Genomic DNA, 13,834 nt, shown 5'->3' with positions numbered 1-13,834 from the left:
GTTTTATATAACCTGCATCCTTATTATTTCTTGATTTAAAGAGACTTATTTATTTTGCTGTTTATCAAATTCTAGATGATTATTTTTGAAAAATTACTTGAGCATTATATTATAATAATATTATCTTATTCATAAAATGCTTTGTGCGTTTTATGTGCATTATTTTTGTGTTATTATTTGAAAAATAGAAAATATTTTCATAAATTTTTGTGTTTTATTTTAAACATTTTGTTAGAATGTTTTTAAGTTTGGATGCATGAAGTTAAAATAGGCAAATTCATCTTTGAGTTTTTTTTCCAAGATTGAAAACTTTATTAATTTTTGGAATTAAGTTGTTTAAAGATCTGTTAATTGGAATTTGTGGAACAAGTATTTCAGTGTAATCATAGCCAATAAACCTGTTTATCACCAATTAACATAATTTAACGTAATTATTTATCATGTTCAAGAGTTTTAAAAAGATAACAAGCATAAAAAAAAGCAAAGTAACAAATATAAAACAAATGATAAAAAAGCAAAATGTAATAAAAATTTTAGAGAGATTTTAAAAACTTAATTTTTTTCTGGTGGCATTTTAGTTAATAGTATTCTCTTTATCTCATAGTTTATCATAAACCTTGAGATGAAGAGTTGCACATTTATAAACTTTTGTTCAATCAGTTTTAAACGTTTGTATTTTCTAAAGCTGCGTTTCATATTGAAATAAAAGTCTTTCACTGTTAAATAGTTTTTAAAACCTTTGGATAGAAAAAGGAGAAAGTTTTTTAAAAGCATGCCAAAATATCTTGCAAAGGATTACTTAAATGAGGTAGTGTACATGCATTCTTCTTTTTAAAAACAATCTTTGCAGTTTAACTTTTTTTACAAGCCAATGCTGGCTAAAAAAAGTGAATATTATTTTTTGCTTATAATAAGTTTGAACACTTTGTTGTTATATTTTTTCTCCAATCTTTTCTTTATAAATATCAAACTATAGCTTAAGATATTTTTCATTCCAGCATGTGCAACAAGCTGCTGAGGTTTTGAGGTGTATGCTAATGACCGTTCCAAAAGAACTCACTTTGAACTATTTTGACAATTGTTTTTATCTTGATGCTTGTCATCATATAAAAAGTCCATTAATAGGTATAAAAAGTTAAACTAAATGTCCTAAATTATTTTTTATAAATTAACTTTCATTTAGATTTCTTTCAGGTTCCTTCAAGAATGTTAACAATTAACAAATATCCACCTTTAATTTTTGTCTGTTTCTTGATGTTTTTCAGATTTTTTTGTTTCTTGTAGATTTTGCTATAGATCAAGATGAGTTAAAAAAGAAGTTAAATGGCGCTAACAACAAACAGTGCATAGAATTTTGTGTAGAAAATTATGTTGAACATTTTGAAAAAGTTCATGAAAATATTATTCAGATTGATTCAGATTTGGATTGTGGAATTAGCAGTAGTTTTGGAAGTTCTCTCAGTGAAGGCAGTAGCAGTACCAAAAATGAAATTGTTAAATGTGTTTTTGTACCATCTCTATGTTCAAGAGAATTACCGGAAATATCAAGTAATGTTTTAAAGAAAAAAGTCTTCATAGACTTTTTTTTAGTTTCTCAAAATAAATTCATTTAACCATGTTATTAGATAGTAAATGATTTGGGGAAAAATTAAGTCAAACCATAGGAAAAATAATGTTGTTGACAGCAAAAGATGTCCCACAAACTTATGACTAAGCTTGATTGTAATGAAACTCATGTCAACAAAATCTGTTAAATACAATCTCATGAGAATATCTAGATGATAGGCTGACCAAAAAAAAACAAGATAAAACAAGTATATCTAGGTAATTTGTCTTAGATTTGTCACATGAAAATTTAATAAATTTACGTCTTTTGTAAATTTTGTGAATCCCTATTTTCCCTGATCAAACATGCCTATTTTCCCTGATCAAACATGCCTATTTTCCCTGATCAAACATGCCTATTTTCCCTGATCAAACATGCCTATTTTCCCTGATCAAACATCCTATTTCCCCTGATCAAACATCCTATTTCCCCTGATCATGGCATTTTAAAATTGTTGGTTGTTAAAAATTAATACTTCTTGCATTTTATTTGGATTTTTAAATTTAGAACTCCTTCTTGAAGAGATTGAAGATGATTTTGAAATTCCATCATCATCTCTGTCATCTCTGGTAACATGTCTGCGACCTGTTAAAGTATCTGATCCATTTGCTATGCAATATTTTATTGGGTATGTGTTGGAATATGTTTTAAAAGTTCAATATATTTTTTGGAAGGAAACATGCATCACAGGAGAAGAAAATTTAATTTCTTTAGGGTTCAGGATTTTAAGATTTTTTTCTATTTCCTTAAACACTCAGATCAATCTCATCAACAAATATTAATAACAGTTATTAGTAATTTTTTTTATTTCTAAAAGAATAGCTTTCAGTATTTATTTCTAGATTATCTAAGTTAGTATTAGAATTTGTTCCCAAGCCAGAAAAGCTTGATAGGATTTCAGAAGTCTTGGAGTTTGAAAAAGAGGTTCAATCAGAGGTACAATTCATTCCACTTTACTAGTTTTAGAGGTATTGTCAAGTTAGTATTGTGGAATGTAGCTTTGTTACTGTGAAGATTTTATTAGCAGTTTTGAATGTCTTTTTTGTAGATAAGATTTAAAAAAAACAACATAACTACACACTCTAACATTTAAGACATATTACAGACATAAAAAATAGGTTAGAGTTGTCTAATCAAAAATTGTTAGAATAATGTAGAATAAAATTTCAGACATACAGATTAACACCTTCAAGACATAGTACACTCATTCAGCACTCAGGGTCTTAACACATTAACACTTTTAAGGTCTAAAACAAACTAACTTAGCCACAGTTAGATTTAGATTTTGTTTCAGTATAGCAATGGTATTTCATAGTGATTATTACAATTGAATGTTATCTAGTGATTGTTTGAATGACATGCTGTGTAGTGGTTGTTCCAATGACATTCTGTGTAGTGATTGCTACAATGAAACTTTATTTAGTTGCTGCATTTTAATTAATTTTATTTAATTTTTAATTAATTACTTTAAGTTTTATAGTGACATGTTATTAAAGTAAAAAAGTGTTAGTTTGTACTTTTGAATTTTTAGAATGAGTTGTTTATTGAAAATTGCATTAATGGAAACACGAATGAAAATTCTTTAATGGATGTAAAAAGTACCTTAAACCAGTTTCCTAAAATTACAGAAACAGTTTCCGGTATTAAAAGTTTCAGATGATATAAATTATATTTCAAATACTTGGTTTAAGTGAAAACCTCTTTCCATCATCTTTTTTAATTGCTCTATATTTCTTCCATGGAAGTAAGAATTTTTTAATTGTTTTAGATGCTAAGATTTCTTCTTATTAAACATTTTTTAAAATGTTGCTTGAACTCAATATTAAAATAGTGTTTAATTAGCATTTTTTAGAAATTTTTATTCAATAACAAAAACGTTATGGATGTTTTAAATAATGCTAGTTAATTATTTATGTTTTAGAACTTAACTTAAAATGGTTTACATGTGGTTCATCCACATACCCAGTTGAATTTTTTATTGGTGAAAATCAACTTGTTTCAGGTATAATTTCTTATTTTTTTTTTAAATAGATCATTTTTATAAAAAAGTACATTTTATAAAAAAAATGATTTTAATGTTTTTTAGGGTGTTGCTCTCCCTCCCCCCCCCCTACCTGAAAAGAAAAAAAAACTTTACCTTTCAAATCTTATAATTTGATACCTGATGAAAAAATACCTTAATGTTATTGTCTTTACTGGGTACTAGTGTTGAGACTTCTTCACAACTTGAAATTTCCACACACGTGAATAATTCCAGTAAATTCATTACATAACATTTTGAGCAAAGCCTACCGTTTGGTTCTTGATACTGAATTATATGTAATTATGTCAATATCTTTGATATAGAAGTTCTTCTAATTATTTGATAGTATAAAATGTATTCTTTTGTTTCTTCATATATCTTTTAATGTATTTTTATCAATACCAGTCTAAGTGTAATAAGTTAATGAATTGATTTTGAACTTATACTAAATGTAAAAAATAAAAACCTTTCTGATAAGAAGTTTATTTTAGTTGTATTTTGTTTCATTCTTTATTTGATGTTTTTAACTATAATCATAACTAAACCAATTAAAAATTCATTTGCTTCAGTTACTTCAGTTATTTAATGATGCTTTGCTGACTTTTTACCAAATGATTTTTGAGGCTTATATCATCTATATTGCTTACATTTCTGTTTTTTATGCAATTTACACAAAACAATGTGTACAAAAAATCAGAACTTGAATTTTCAATAGATTTTTTCATTTTTGATTTGTTTACTTAACATAAAAATCTTATTACTCAAAATGTAGAATTTAAATCTTTTATGAAAGTTTTGAGAATAATTGTGAGATTGTTTTTTAATATTTTTTTCTGTTATCAACTGACACAAAAAAGTTATTTGTAACAGCCTCAGTACAGAACAAAGAGTCTTCTACTAGACTATGGAACCAACCAAAGTACTGAAAATAATTCATATGCTTTTAGAATTTCCTGTACCTGAAGAATTTTAAAAAGGGTATCCTTTATGTAATATACATGTTATATGGTTTCAAGTTTTTTTCTTTCTTAAAAATCAATCTACTACAAATGAATACATTGAATCAATTTTATAACTTAATAAATATATAATAATAAGTTGATAAATAGATAATAAAAGCTGATAAATTTATACAAATCTGTCACCAAAAAAACAAAAATGCTAAAACATTAAATTTTACGCTACTCAGAGTTACAGTACACAAAATGATTTATTTAAGAAATGAGATCAAGTAGAAAATGGTTGGAAAATAGAACCTTGATTTGATGATTTTTTGGGACACCCTAATGTGTATCCTTACACCAATAAAAAAAGGAAAAATCAAATTCATTGTATTTAAAATTTTTCAAATGTTTAAATTATTTTGATGTTTGAGTTTTTTTGTATATAAATAGATAATGTGGAACCAATGGAAGTTGATACTCCAAACAACAAAAGGCTGGAATCTCCCATTTCAGATGTCGACAGCATGTTCTGTAGTTTTCTGGAACTTCCTGACATGTGTCTACAATTAGAAGAATTGACTAACGATAATTTGTATGTTTCTTTTTTTTTTATCAATATTGAATAAATTTTATGTCCATCATAATTTAAAATTGTAAGTGTAACTCTCTTTTTTAGAAATATTTTTTTATTTTTAATTTTTTCAGAAAAAGTGTGAGTTTAGTATTAATCAATTTTTGTGCATAATGATTTTATTCTAGTAATCAAAGTATGCAAACATAGTTTATCTGCTGATTCAAAATTGCAGAGGAAGTTAATTTTAAAGAATTTATTGTTAAACAAAGATTTTGCTTAAAAATGTTTTAGAACCATTCTAACACCCAGCTTAAGAATGAAAGTTGAGCAGAGTTTAAGGGAGGCTGATAAAAGATATGATGAAATATTATTACTATTACTTCCTGGTATATTTGTCTATTTTTTAAAAAGATAATATTTCCTTACCTAAATTCTTAATTTCCCTCAGTATAAATGTATAAATAATGTAACCTATTAAAATCCAATTATTTTATAGTAAAAAGTACTTTCTACTAAAATCTTAAATTAGTATTGATAAATGAAATGATAAATCATTGTGTTTTAGTAATTGATGAGCCTGTTGTAATTTGTGACAACTTTCCATTGTTTCCAAACATACTTAAAGAAAGGTACCTAAACTTAAGTGAGAATGAGTTTACTCTTGATTGGGATCCAATGTCTTCTTTTAATAAAGAGATGAAACTAGCAGAGGAATCAGTTATCACTGTTGCACACAGGGAAGATGCATCCTTTTCTTTCCATTTCACTTTTAACAAAGACATTTTTTCTAAAGAAGGTATGTTTACCTATTTTAAGATCTTTTATGAATATCTTTTAAAAAAGTGGTTTAGTTAATCCTTTATAAATATCCTGGTATTTTTTAAAATAAAGACTTTGTATTAAAAACTAATGAGTAAAACAAATTTAATAATTTTCAAAATTTTTCTTTCAAAAGTGATCTTCAAATAAACAGTCTACTATAGTTGAGAAACCTGTACAGTTTTTATAAAAAATCAAGGAATTTAAACATAAAGTTCCTTAGGATTTGGGCTTTTTTTTTTTTGAAAATGATTAGCTCATCTAAAAGTTGACTCCTTTATAAATCTCTTTTATAAATCAGATAAAACTCAAATCTTGTTAGAAGAAATCAAAAAGTTTCTGAGTAAATCCTTTTAGTAATAGAGTTTTCTTACTTTTTAAAAGCATTGCTTTTTTTAGCAATGGTGAAGTACAATGTTAAAGCTGTTCTTTAGGTGATGACAAAGTGATGAACTGGAAATTTAAAGGAAAAATATTTCCATCCTTACAATATTTAACATCGTACAAAAATGAAGATGCAAAATCCACTAATAACCAGCCATTTATTTCAAATAAAGATAAAGCACCCATTGATTTGAACCATCTAAAAAAGCAAATAGAAACAACTTTCTCAAAAGATTCTGTTAAAATGATGTGCAGTACTCCTAAGGTCTACCAGTCCCCTTTAGATTCATTTATGATGTTACGAACAGGGCGTTTTGACCCTTTACCTTCAACTAAGAAAGTAAAAGCATTTGTAAAACCGGGTAAACTTTTTTGCTTTTTTTTAAAAAAAGAATAGGAAACTTTAATCTCTCCATTCATATTTCTCACTGATTGTTTTACTATTTGATTGTTTTTATATGGTATTTTTATGGATATATAATATTAACCTATTTGAATTTTTTTTAGTTATTACTACAGTTAGTGCAGCAAAAGTTCAACCTATGTGCAGGGGAAATGAAAAAAATGATTTGTTGCAAACAAATAAATCATCTCACAATTCAACCAATTACCAAGAAATGAAAAAAAATCATAATTTTGAGCAAACTAAAAACTCCTCCTTCAATATTTCTAAATCAGTTGACTTGGAGAAAGCTTATTTTGTAAAACACCAGATAAAAAACAAAAGTGGTTCAAGTGATTTTTGTCTAAAAGATTCATTTTGTGAACAAACTACTATGATTGAGTCTAAATGCAAAACAAGAGTTTTAGATGTTCACTTGTCAGCAGAATATATTTTAATTCTAAATGCTTTAGAGCATGACTCATGGTCAGTTTTACAAGTTTTAAAGAACTTTCATCTTATTGACAAATCCATTTACTTTTTCAATATTACACCTGACTTTTCTCGGTTTCTTTTAAAACAGGAAGAACAAAATGTTGAAAAAGGTTAATAATTCAATTATAATGTAGATCATCAATATTCATTTTAATAGTATGCAAATGACAATAGTATGCAAGAGTAGTTACTTAGTTGATTTTTTAAAAATTGTCGTAATGGTATTATGTCTTCTTGAAAAAAAGAGTTGTACTGTAGTTTAAGTTTGTACATTTAGATGCAGATATCTTTTGTAGCATTTGTATTTTGCATGGATTAGTTCAAGCTGCAAATCTGGTTGCTAATTGCAGTATTGAAGTTGCCTGTAGTAGGTTTTTAAATATAAATTAACTAAGCTTTAAATGTATATGCATTGTTATTGTTTCAGTCAATTTTAGTTTTCTATCAAATTAAGTTTGAGGACTACAATTGTGGAAAAGTCTGCACATGTTTCATTTTTGCTTTCTATTCTAGACTGCTCAGGAAATTTTTTAAAAATTAGGCAGATCATTTTTGTTCTTTTTTACAAGTTTATGGTATATTTTAGATTAATACAAAAACTTTTTTCTATTATCACTTTTAGGTGTTCTGAAAGGTTTTGGAGTGGAAAAGAAAACCATCCTAGGGAACATTTTAGTACCAATACAGCAAAAGCTGGCTAAATTTCACTGCCAATATGAAGAAGCTAATATTTTCCATCCTAAGTTTATTGCTATTTATAAACTTGTTATCAATTGGTTGAAGTGTGATTTCCGTAGCAAAATTCTTATTCTTGTTCATCGTTGTTATGGTAACCTTTCTCATAGACTGAAGGCTTTCCTTGATACTGACAAATCTCTAAGTGTTGACTTTTACCCACAAAAAAATGTATGTGAGGTAGAATACATGAGTAGATTCACAGATGCAAATATTATTTTAGCTGCTGAGAATGAGGAAATGCTGTCATGTCCTTGGGAATATTTCCAGTATGTCATACAATTTGAGCATCGATTAGAATCTCATTGGCATGAAATAATCATTGAAAGTAATCCAGAACTTCGACAATTTGTTTCATTGAATGTCTTAGTTAGTTCTTCACAAGAAAATGTTGTGAATGCTGAAATATTTCCTTTTAGCAATGATGCAATTCATGTCAACAAAAGTAAAGATAAAAGTGTTGTCAATAAATTAGGTTTGATAATCTGTTTAATAATCATTCTGTTCGCTTTTTTTAAGTTACTTTTTACTTTTTATTTTTATAATAATTGGGTCTTTTTTTAAATTCATAGTTAGTTTAAAATAATTCTATTGCTTTTGAAATGGCAAGTACAAATTTGAAAGTTACATTTATATTGAATTTGTTAAAAATGACAATGAAAATTGAGTGTTTGTTAAATATAAATTTAAAATGACAATAAGAAATTTAGTATGGTATGGACATTTTTGTAACCTATGTCCCATATTATTTTCTAATGAAACTTAATAATTACTTAAAAGCTCATCTGCTTTAATATTTCAAAATAGTCACCCATCAAAACAAAATATAAAAAATTCACAAAAACAATCCAAGTATTTGTATTTGGAGTTCTAAATTTATTTGCAGTTTATTTACATTTTAGTGTTAGACAAAGTAAAGTTGAATTCAAATTTCTCAATGTTTATACATATAAAGTTTGAGAAATTTGAATATATACATCTAGATATGTATATACATCTAGACAAATCTTGAGAACTTTTTACTGCTCTTTCAGCACATATTTCTGTACTGGATGTTATTTATAAGTGATGATTCTTTAGCCAAATCTGCATCTTCAAATCTGCATCTTAAGCAAGTAAAAGCTTTCTTAAAACTACCAACTTTTTGATGTCTTTTTCCTCTAAAATCATTCTCATTGTAAATACCCATCCAACAATAAAAAGTGTCATAAAAATTACAAGTCAACACTCTCGTGTATCAGAAATATAAGCTAAAGATAATAATGAGAAATGAGTGTTTATTAATTATATATTAAATGTACTAATAATAATAAGAAGAAAAGAGTTTTTATTAAAGATAAATTTAAAATTACAATAAAAATGAGCAATAAGTTTGTTAAATATATATTGAAAGAAGTAATGAGAAGTGATATAATTTATTAAATATAATTTAAGTATAATAGTTATAATAAGAAATGAGTGCATAATAAATATAAATTTAAGATATTTAAAGTATGAGAAAATAGCCTTCAATGAGTTTAATTTTTAAAATTTACTCATTTTTTTAAAAATGGTTACTAATGACAAAGGATCTTTTATGTGTTAATATATCTTTATTTCTGTAATTTTTTTTATTTTGAAAGCTTGCTAATTTTTGTTTAGTTATTTAAAGAATCAGTGTTTTAAAATATCTGAAATATCTTTTAAATATTGTCCATATAATTTGTAGACGTTCCTGTTCCTACAAATCCAATCTCAATATATACACAACACTATGTGCTGTGTTGTAAAGATGCAGTGAAAGACAAAGATCTTCTCATAACATTAGAGAGCAAGGAAAATGTTATTGTTGTCACAAAAGACTATGCCAAACTAAAGAATTTCACAGATTTTTACTTTCATCCTGACATTTTATTAGATGAACGAACTGGGGTTCTTATTTTGGATGCTAATAATTCAGTATGTGTTATGGAACTTGAAGTGAAAGTGCTATCATTAGTACTAAAGTGTTCATCTTCTCATATTATTCTAACTAACTATTCAAAGTAAGTATTTTAACAAGTCAATTTAACTAGAAATAGTTTTCTTGCATAATTTTACTTAAGCAAGTCAAATTAGTGTTAAAACAAATAAATGTTAAAGCTAATCATGTTAAAAACAAAAATATCTTTATTTTTGCTGTAAAAAATTCAATGTGCTAAAACTTTTGGGGAAACCTAGACTTGTTTTTTTTAAAAAAAGGGGAAACCTAGACTTGTTCTTCTAAGTCAACCTGCTTGCAGAATTCTGCAGATCAAGTAGAAAACATCTAAAATCTAAAAACATTTTAAAGTGAGTCACATAAATCAAAGGAACTTTTTAAACTTACTATGTTTGTGTAACCCGGGGTTTTCCTATAGGCAGAAGAAAATTGAGCAAATAAAACTTCTAACAAAAAATTATAAAGTTCAATTTGTTTTTGTTTTAATAACTTTTTTGATGGAAATTCTTCTAAAACTTTTATTACAGTGGATTGGGTTCTACCATCATTTTCTCACAGACTATCTCGATAATTACAAGAATTACACAGATGTTCAAGGTTTCAGTAAAGCTTCATCATGTATTTTCTGTCCAGCAATTAGCCTCACTTATACGTCTTTTATGTGATAGCGCAAAACAAGCATCTACAGTTTGGGATAATGACCAATGGATATCAAGGCAATGGATAAAAGAAGATTTTTCTAAGGTTTATAAATTTTAGATGTTATTAGATTTAAAAAAATTTTAAAAAGAGGGGTTTTTTAAAAATACTTTTTCTTATGTTTTAGGAAGAAGAATTCTTACTTTCTTATCCATTCATAAATTCATTTTGGTAAAAATTGTTGTCTGAGTAAAGTATAAAATTCTTATTGAAAATTTAAGGGTTTTTTTTTTTTAAATTATTTTCATACTTGCAATGAGTGTTTAAAGTAAATACTGAAAAGAAACTAAATATTCAAAAATTAGAGATATGTATTCTTTAATTTCATATTTTGTGCTCTCCATAAAAATTAGTGATATGTATTCTTTAATTTCATATTTTGTGCTCTCCATAAAAATTAGAGATATGTATTCTTTAATTTCATATTTTGTGCTCTCCATAAAAAATAGCAAAACCCCCCTTTTTTTACATTCTATTGTATCAACATTTACTAGACATTCAAATCCACTTTTTGCTACTCTCTTGTTTAGTGCACAACTAATACTAAAAGTTGTTGATTCGCTTTCAACTTTACTTCAATATTCTCTTCTTGACTTAAAAGAGTTGCTAAAGTGGATTCCACAACATATAATAGTGGTGAACTTTTACTAGCTTAGTTATAGTTTGAAGTCTATTATTTTTTTTATTTTAATGTTTATATTTAAACTATGCTAAATATATTTTATAACATTTTATTTTTAATTTCTGTTGTCAGGCATTTTACAATGCAAGTCACAATGCTGAGACATTCAATCATCAAACAAGATCTGATTACAAGTTGGATGGTATTCAAAAACATGACATAACACTTGATTATCCAATAGATAATGGTCCAATAATTAATACAATATCTAATAACCTGTTAGATAATGTTCCAATAAATGATCTAAGGTCTAAATACTACTTACCAGGTAGCAGTTCAAATCCTGGTTATTCTTTACTAAATGATACTCCAATAAAAAATAAAATGAGCAGAAATTATGATCAAGCTTTACCTATAATGCCACAGCATAAAAATGTGAAGTTAAAAACAAATTTTTCAGAAAAGATTCTTGAACCATGTTGTCTTTTAAATCTTAATTCTGATTATCATTCAAATGCAACAACTCCAATCACATTTAGAACCAACCAAACTTCAAAGAAAATACATGAATCAGCCACAAAAACAAGTTTTCCCAACTTTGATGATAGTCATTTAAATGACTCTAAAAGGTTTTGTTCTAACACACAAAAGTGGACTGCTGGTCAGATTGATGTTGATAAATTACAAACATTTCCATTAAAATGTTTTACAGAGAAAGAGTTTGATAGTAATCAAAAAATGCATGAGAATTTCAACACTGATCAGGAAGAATATTTTTCAAACAGCACTATGAAACACAGTTCAAAGCTTTTCAACCAATCTATTGATTTATGTTCAAATTCTGACAGTAACTATTTAAATGAGGACATACAAATACACTCACCAAATTTTCCCTTTATTAATTCAACTTCAAATAAATATCAATCATATTGCTATCAAGGTGGGAGTTTTAATAGAAATACAAAAGATAGTTTTTTAGTTAAAAACTGTAATATCAAGTTCAATAAACCATTATGGAGTCAGCCAAGCAATATTAGTAAACTCCCCAGGTATTAAATAAACATTTAAATTTTAGTGACTCTAGTGGTTATGTGCAGTGATTTTAGTGAATTTATGTTGCATGAATAAATATAAAGTTTCTTTAGGATAAACATGATCATGTAATATCCTTTTTTTTCTAATTTCTATATATTCTGTCTCAGTTGTAACATTTTTCATCTCTGTGAGTTATATCTACCCATTCTGTCTCTTAAAGTTTCTTTTTGTTTTGGTCTAATATTTTAGAGCATATTATTTAACTTTAAGTTTTTATTTCGTTAAAACTAGTTATAAATTTTAATAGCTTCTTTTTTTCATCTTATTTTGTTCATCATTTTATTATTGTTATTTTTTTTTTTTTTTTGTAACTCTTTCCTTTAACTCTTTAAGCCTTATCTTTGATATTTTATCTTTCTTTTTCAATTTTCTTAATTTCTAGACAAGCAGTAAAGGCAATCCAAGTTCAAGATAAGAAAAACAACAATGACCCACAGGAAATATCTTTACATCTACCTCCTACTTCAAAAGAGCTTTTAAAAAACAAACAAACTGAATTTCAGTCATTTAAAAAGGTAATCAGAGTTACACTCAGAGTATAGTAACAGTACAACATTTAAAAGTTCAATCCAATACATTTTTACATTAGTTTTACTTGATTTTAAATCAAAGGAATTTGGTGAATAGATGATGTGAATATTTTTGTTGTATTTGTTTGTAACATTATGATTTAAATAAAATATGTAATGTACATAAAACTTGTATAGAAAATATTATCAATCATAATTACTTTAGTAAGACACATAAAATATATTTTTAAATTTATGTGTCATAAATCATTACAAAAAAAATTAATTTTACATTCTACAGCTTTAAAATATGCTTTCAAACATGCTTTCAAACTTTTTATTATTCCAGTGTTGAAATATTCAGTATAAAAACAAGAATGTCTATCAAAAGTAAGTTTTTCACATTTTATTTGTTTTGATTCAATACTTAGGTGTCAAAAGAAAATTCATCCAATTTTCACTTTCTTCACAACGGTAAAATTGTTTGTTGATTTAATCTGTCTGTATTTTATAAATCTTTCTTGTAAGAAAATATTTCTTTATTATTCAATATTTTTCTTAAAAGAAATTTCTTTAAGGTTCTTTCTTTTTTTTGTTTAGAAGAATTTCCAAGTTCTCAGGTTAAAAAGAAGAAATGCAAGTTATCATATGAAAGAGTTCCTGGTGCAAAAAATGGTCAAACTAGACTTAAATTTCTATAAGCATGATTCTCTCAACTTTTAAAGATGTTCAGATAAATTCTTACTATATAAGCTATGATTCTCTCAACTTGTAAAGATGTTCAGACAATAATTCTGGCTATGTTTAAGAGAAGGATTTGTTTTAATTTTTTTTCACTTTTTTAAGAAAGAAAAAAAAAAGGCGATTCAAAAAAAACATGATGTAATGTTTAAAAATGTTTAAACATGATGTAATGTTACTGAAACAAATATTGTGTTAAATGTTTTTTGATGTTTTAGTTTAAAAAAATATTTGTTGGAAATTTTG

General features: G+C 26.1%; 1 protein-coding gene across 4 annotated transcripts; it reads left to right on the top strand.

Annotated features, from left to right (window-relative positions):
• The first annotated feature begins 602 nt into the window (after window positions 1–602).
• On the top strand, window positions 603–13,788 carry LOC145190341 (uncharacterized). Of its 4 annotated transcripts, XM_090091566.1 has the most exons (22): window positions 648–808; window positions 999–1,125; window positions 1,285–1,548; window positions 2,114–2,234; window positions 2,449–2,542; window positions 3,138–3,246; window positions 3,528–3,608; window positions 5,024–5,165; window positions 5,439–5,533; window positions 5,713–5,943; window positions 6,401–6,712; window positions 6,858–7,337; window positions 7,505–7,594; window positions 7,850–8,437; window positions 9,671–9,986; window positions 10,450–10,666; window positions 10,749–10,792; window positions 11,152–11,257; window positions 11,376–12,292; window positions 12,721–12,853; window positions 13,279–13,321; window positions 13,448–13,788. In XM_090091566.1, exons 1-22 carry the CDS (start codon window positions 773–775, stop codon window positions 13,546–13,548), a joined length of 4,647 nt encoding a protein of 1,548 aa, XP_089947692.1. In that variant the 5' UTR covers window positions 648–772; the 3' UTR covers window positions 13,549–13,788. The 4 variants fall into 4 exon arrangements, 3 of the variants coding, with proteins under 3 accessions (XP_089947693.1, XP_089947692.1, XP_089947694.1); XM_090091567.1 differs by lacking the exon at window positions 2,449–2,542 and having other exon boundaries at window positions 603–808; XM_090091568.1 differs by lacking the exon at window positions 2,449–2,542 and having other exon boundaries at window positions 683–808; window positions 3,138–3,350.
• The last annotated feature ends 46 nt before the right edge of the window (window positions 13,789–13,834 follow it).

Source organism: Hydra viridissima, unplaced genomic scaffold, assembly GCF_058129835.1.
Source record: "Hydra viridissima isolate aposymbiotic clone 2 unplaced genomic scaffold, HvirCarnegie_v1 scaffold_6, whole genome shotgun sequence".
Lineage (NCBI taxonomy): Eukaryota > Metazoa > Cnidaria > Hydrozoa > Anthoathecata > Hydridae > Hydra > Hydra viridissima.
This window is presented reverse-complemented; position numbering and strand designations above follow the sequence as displayed.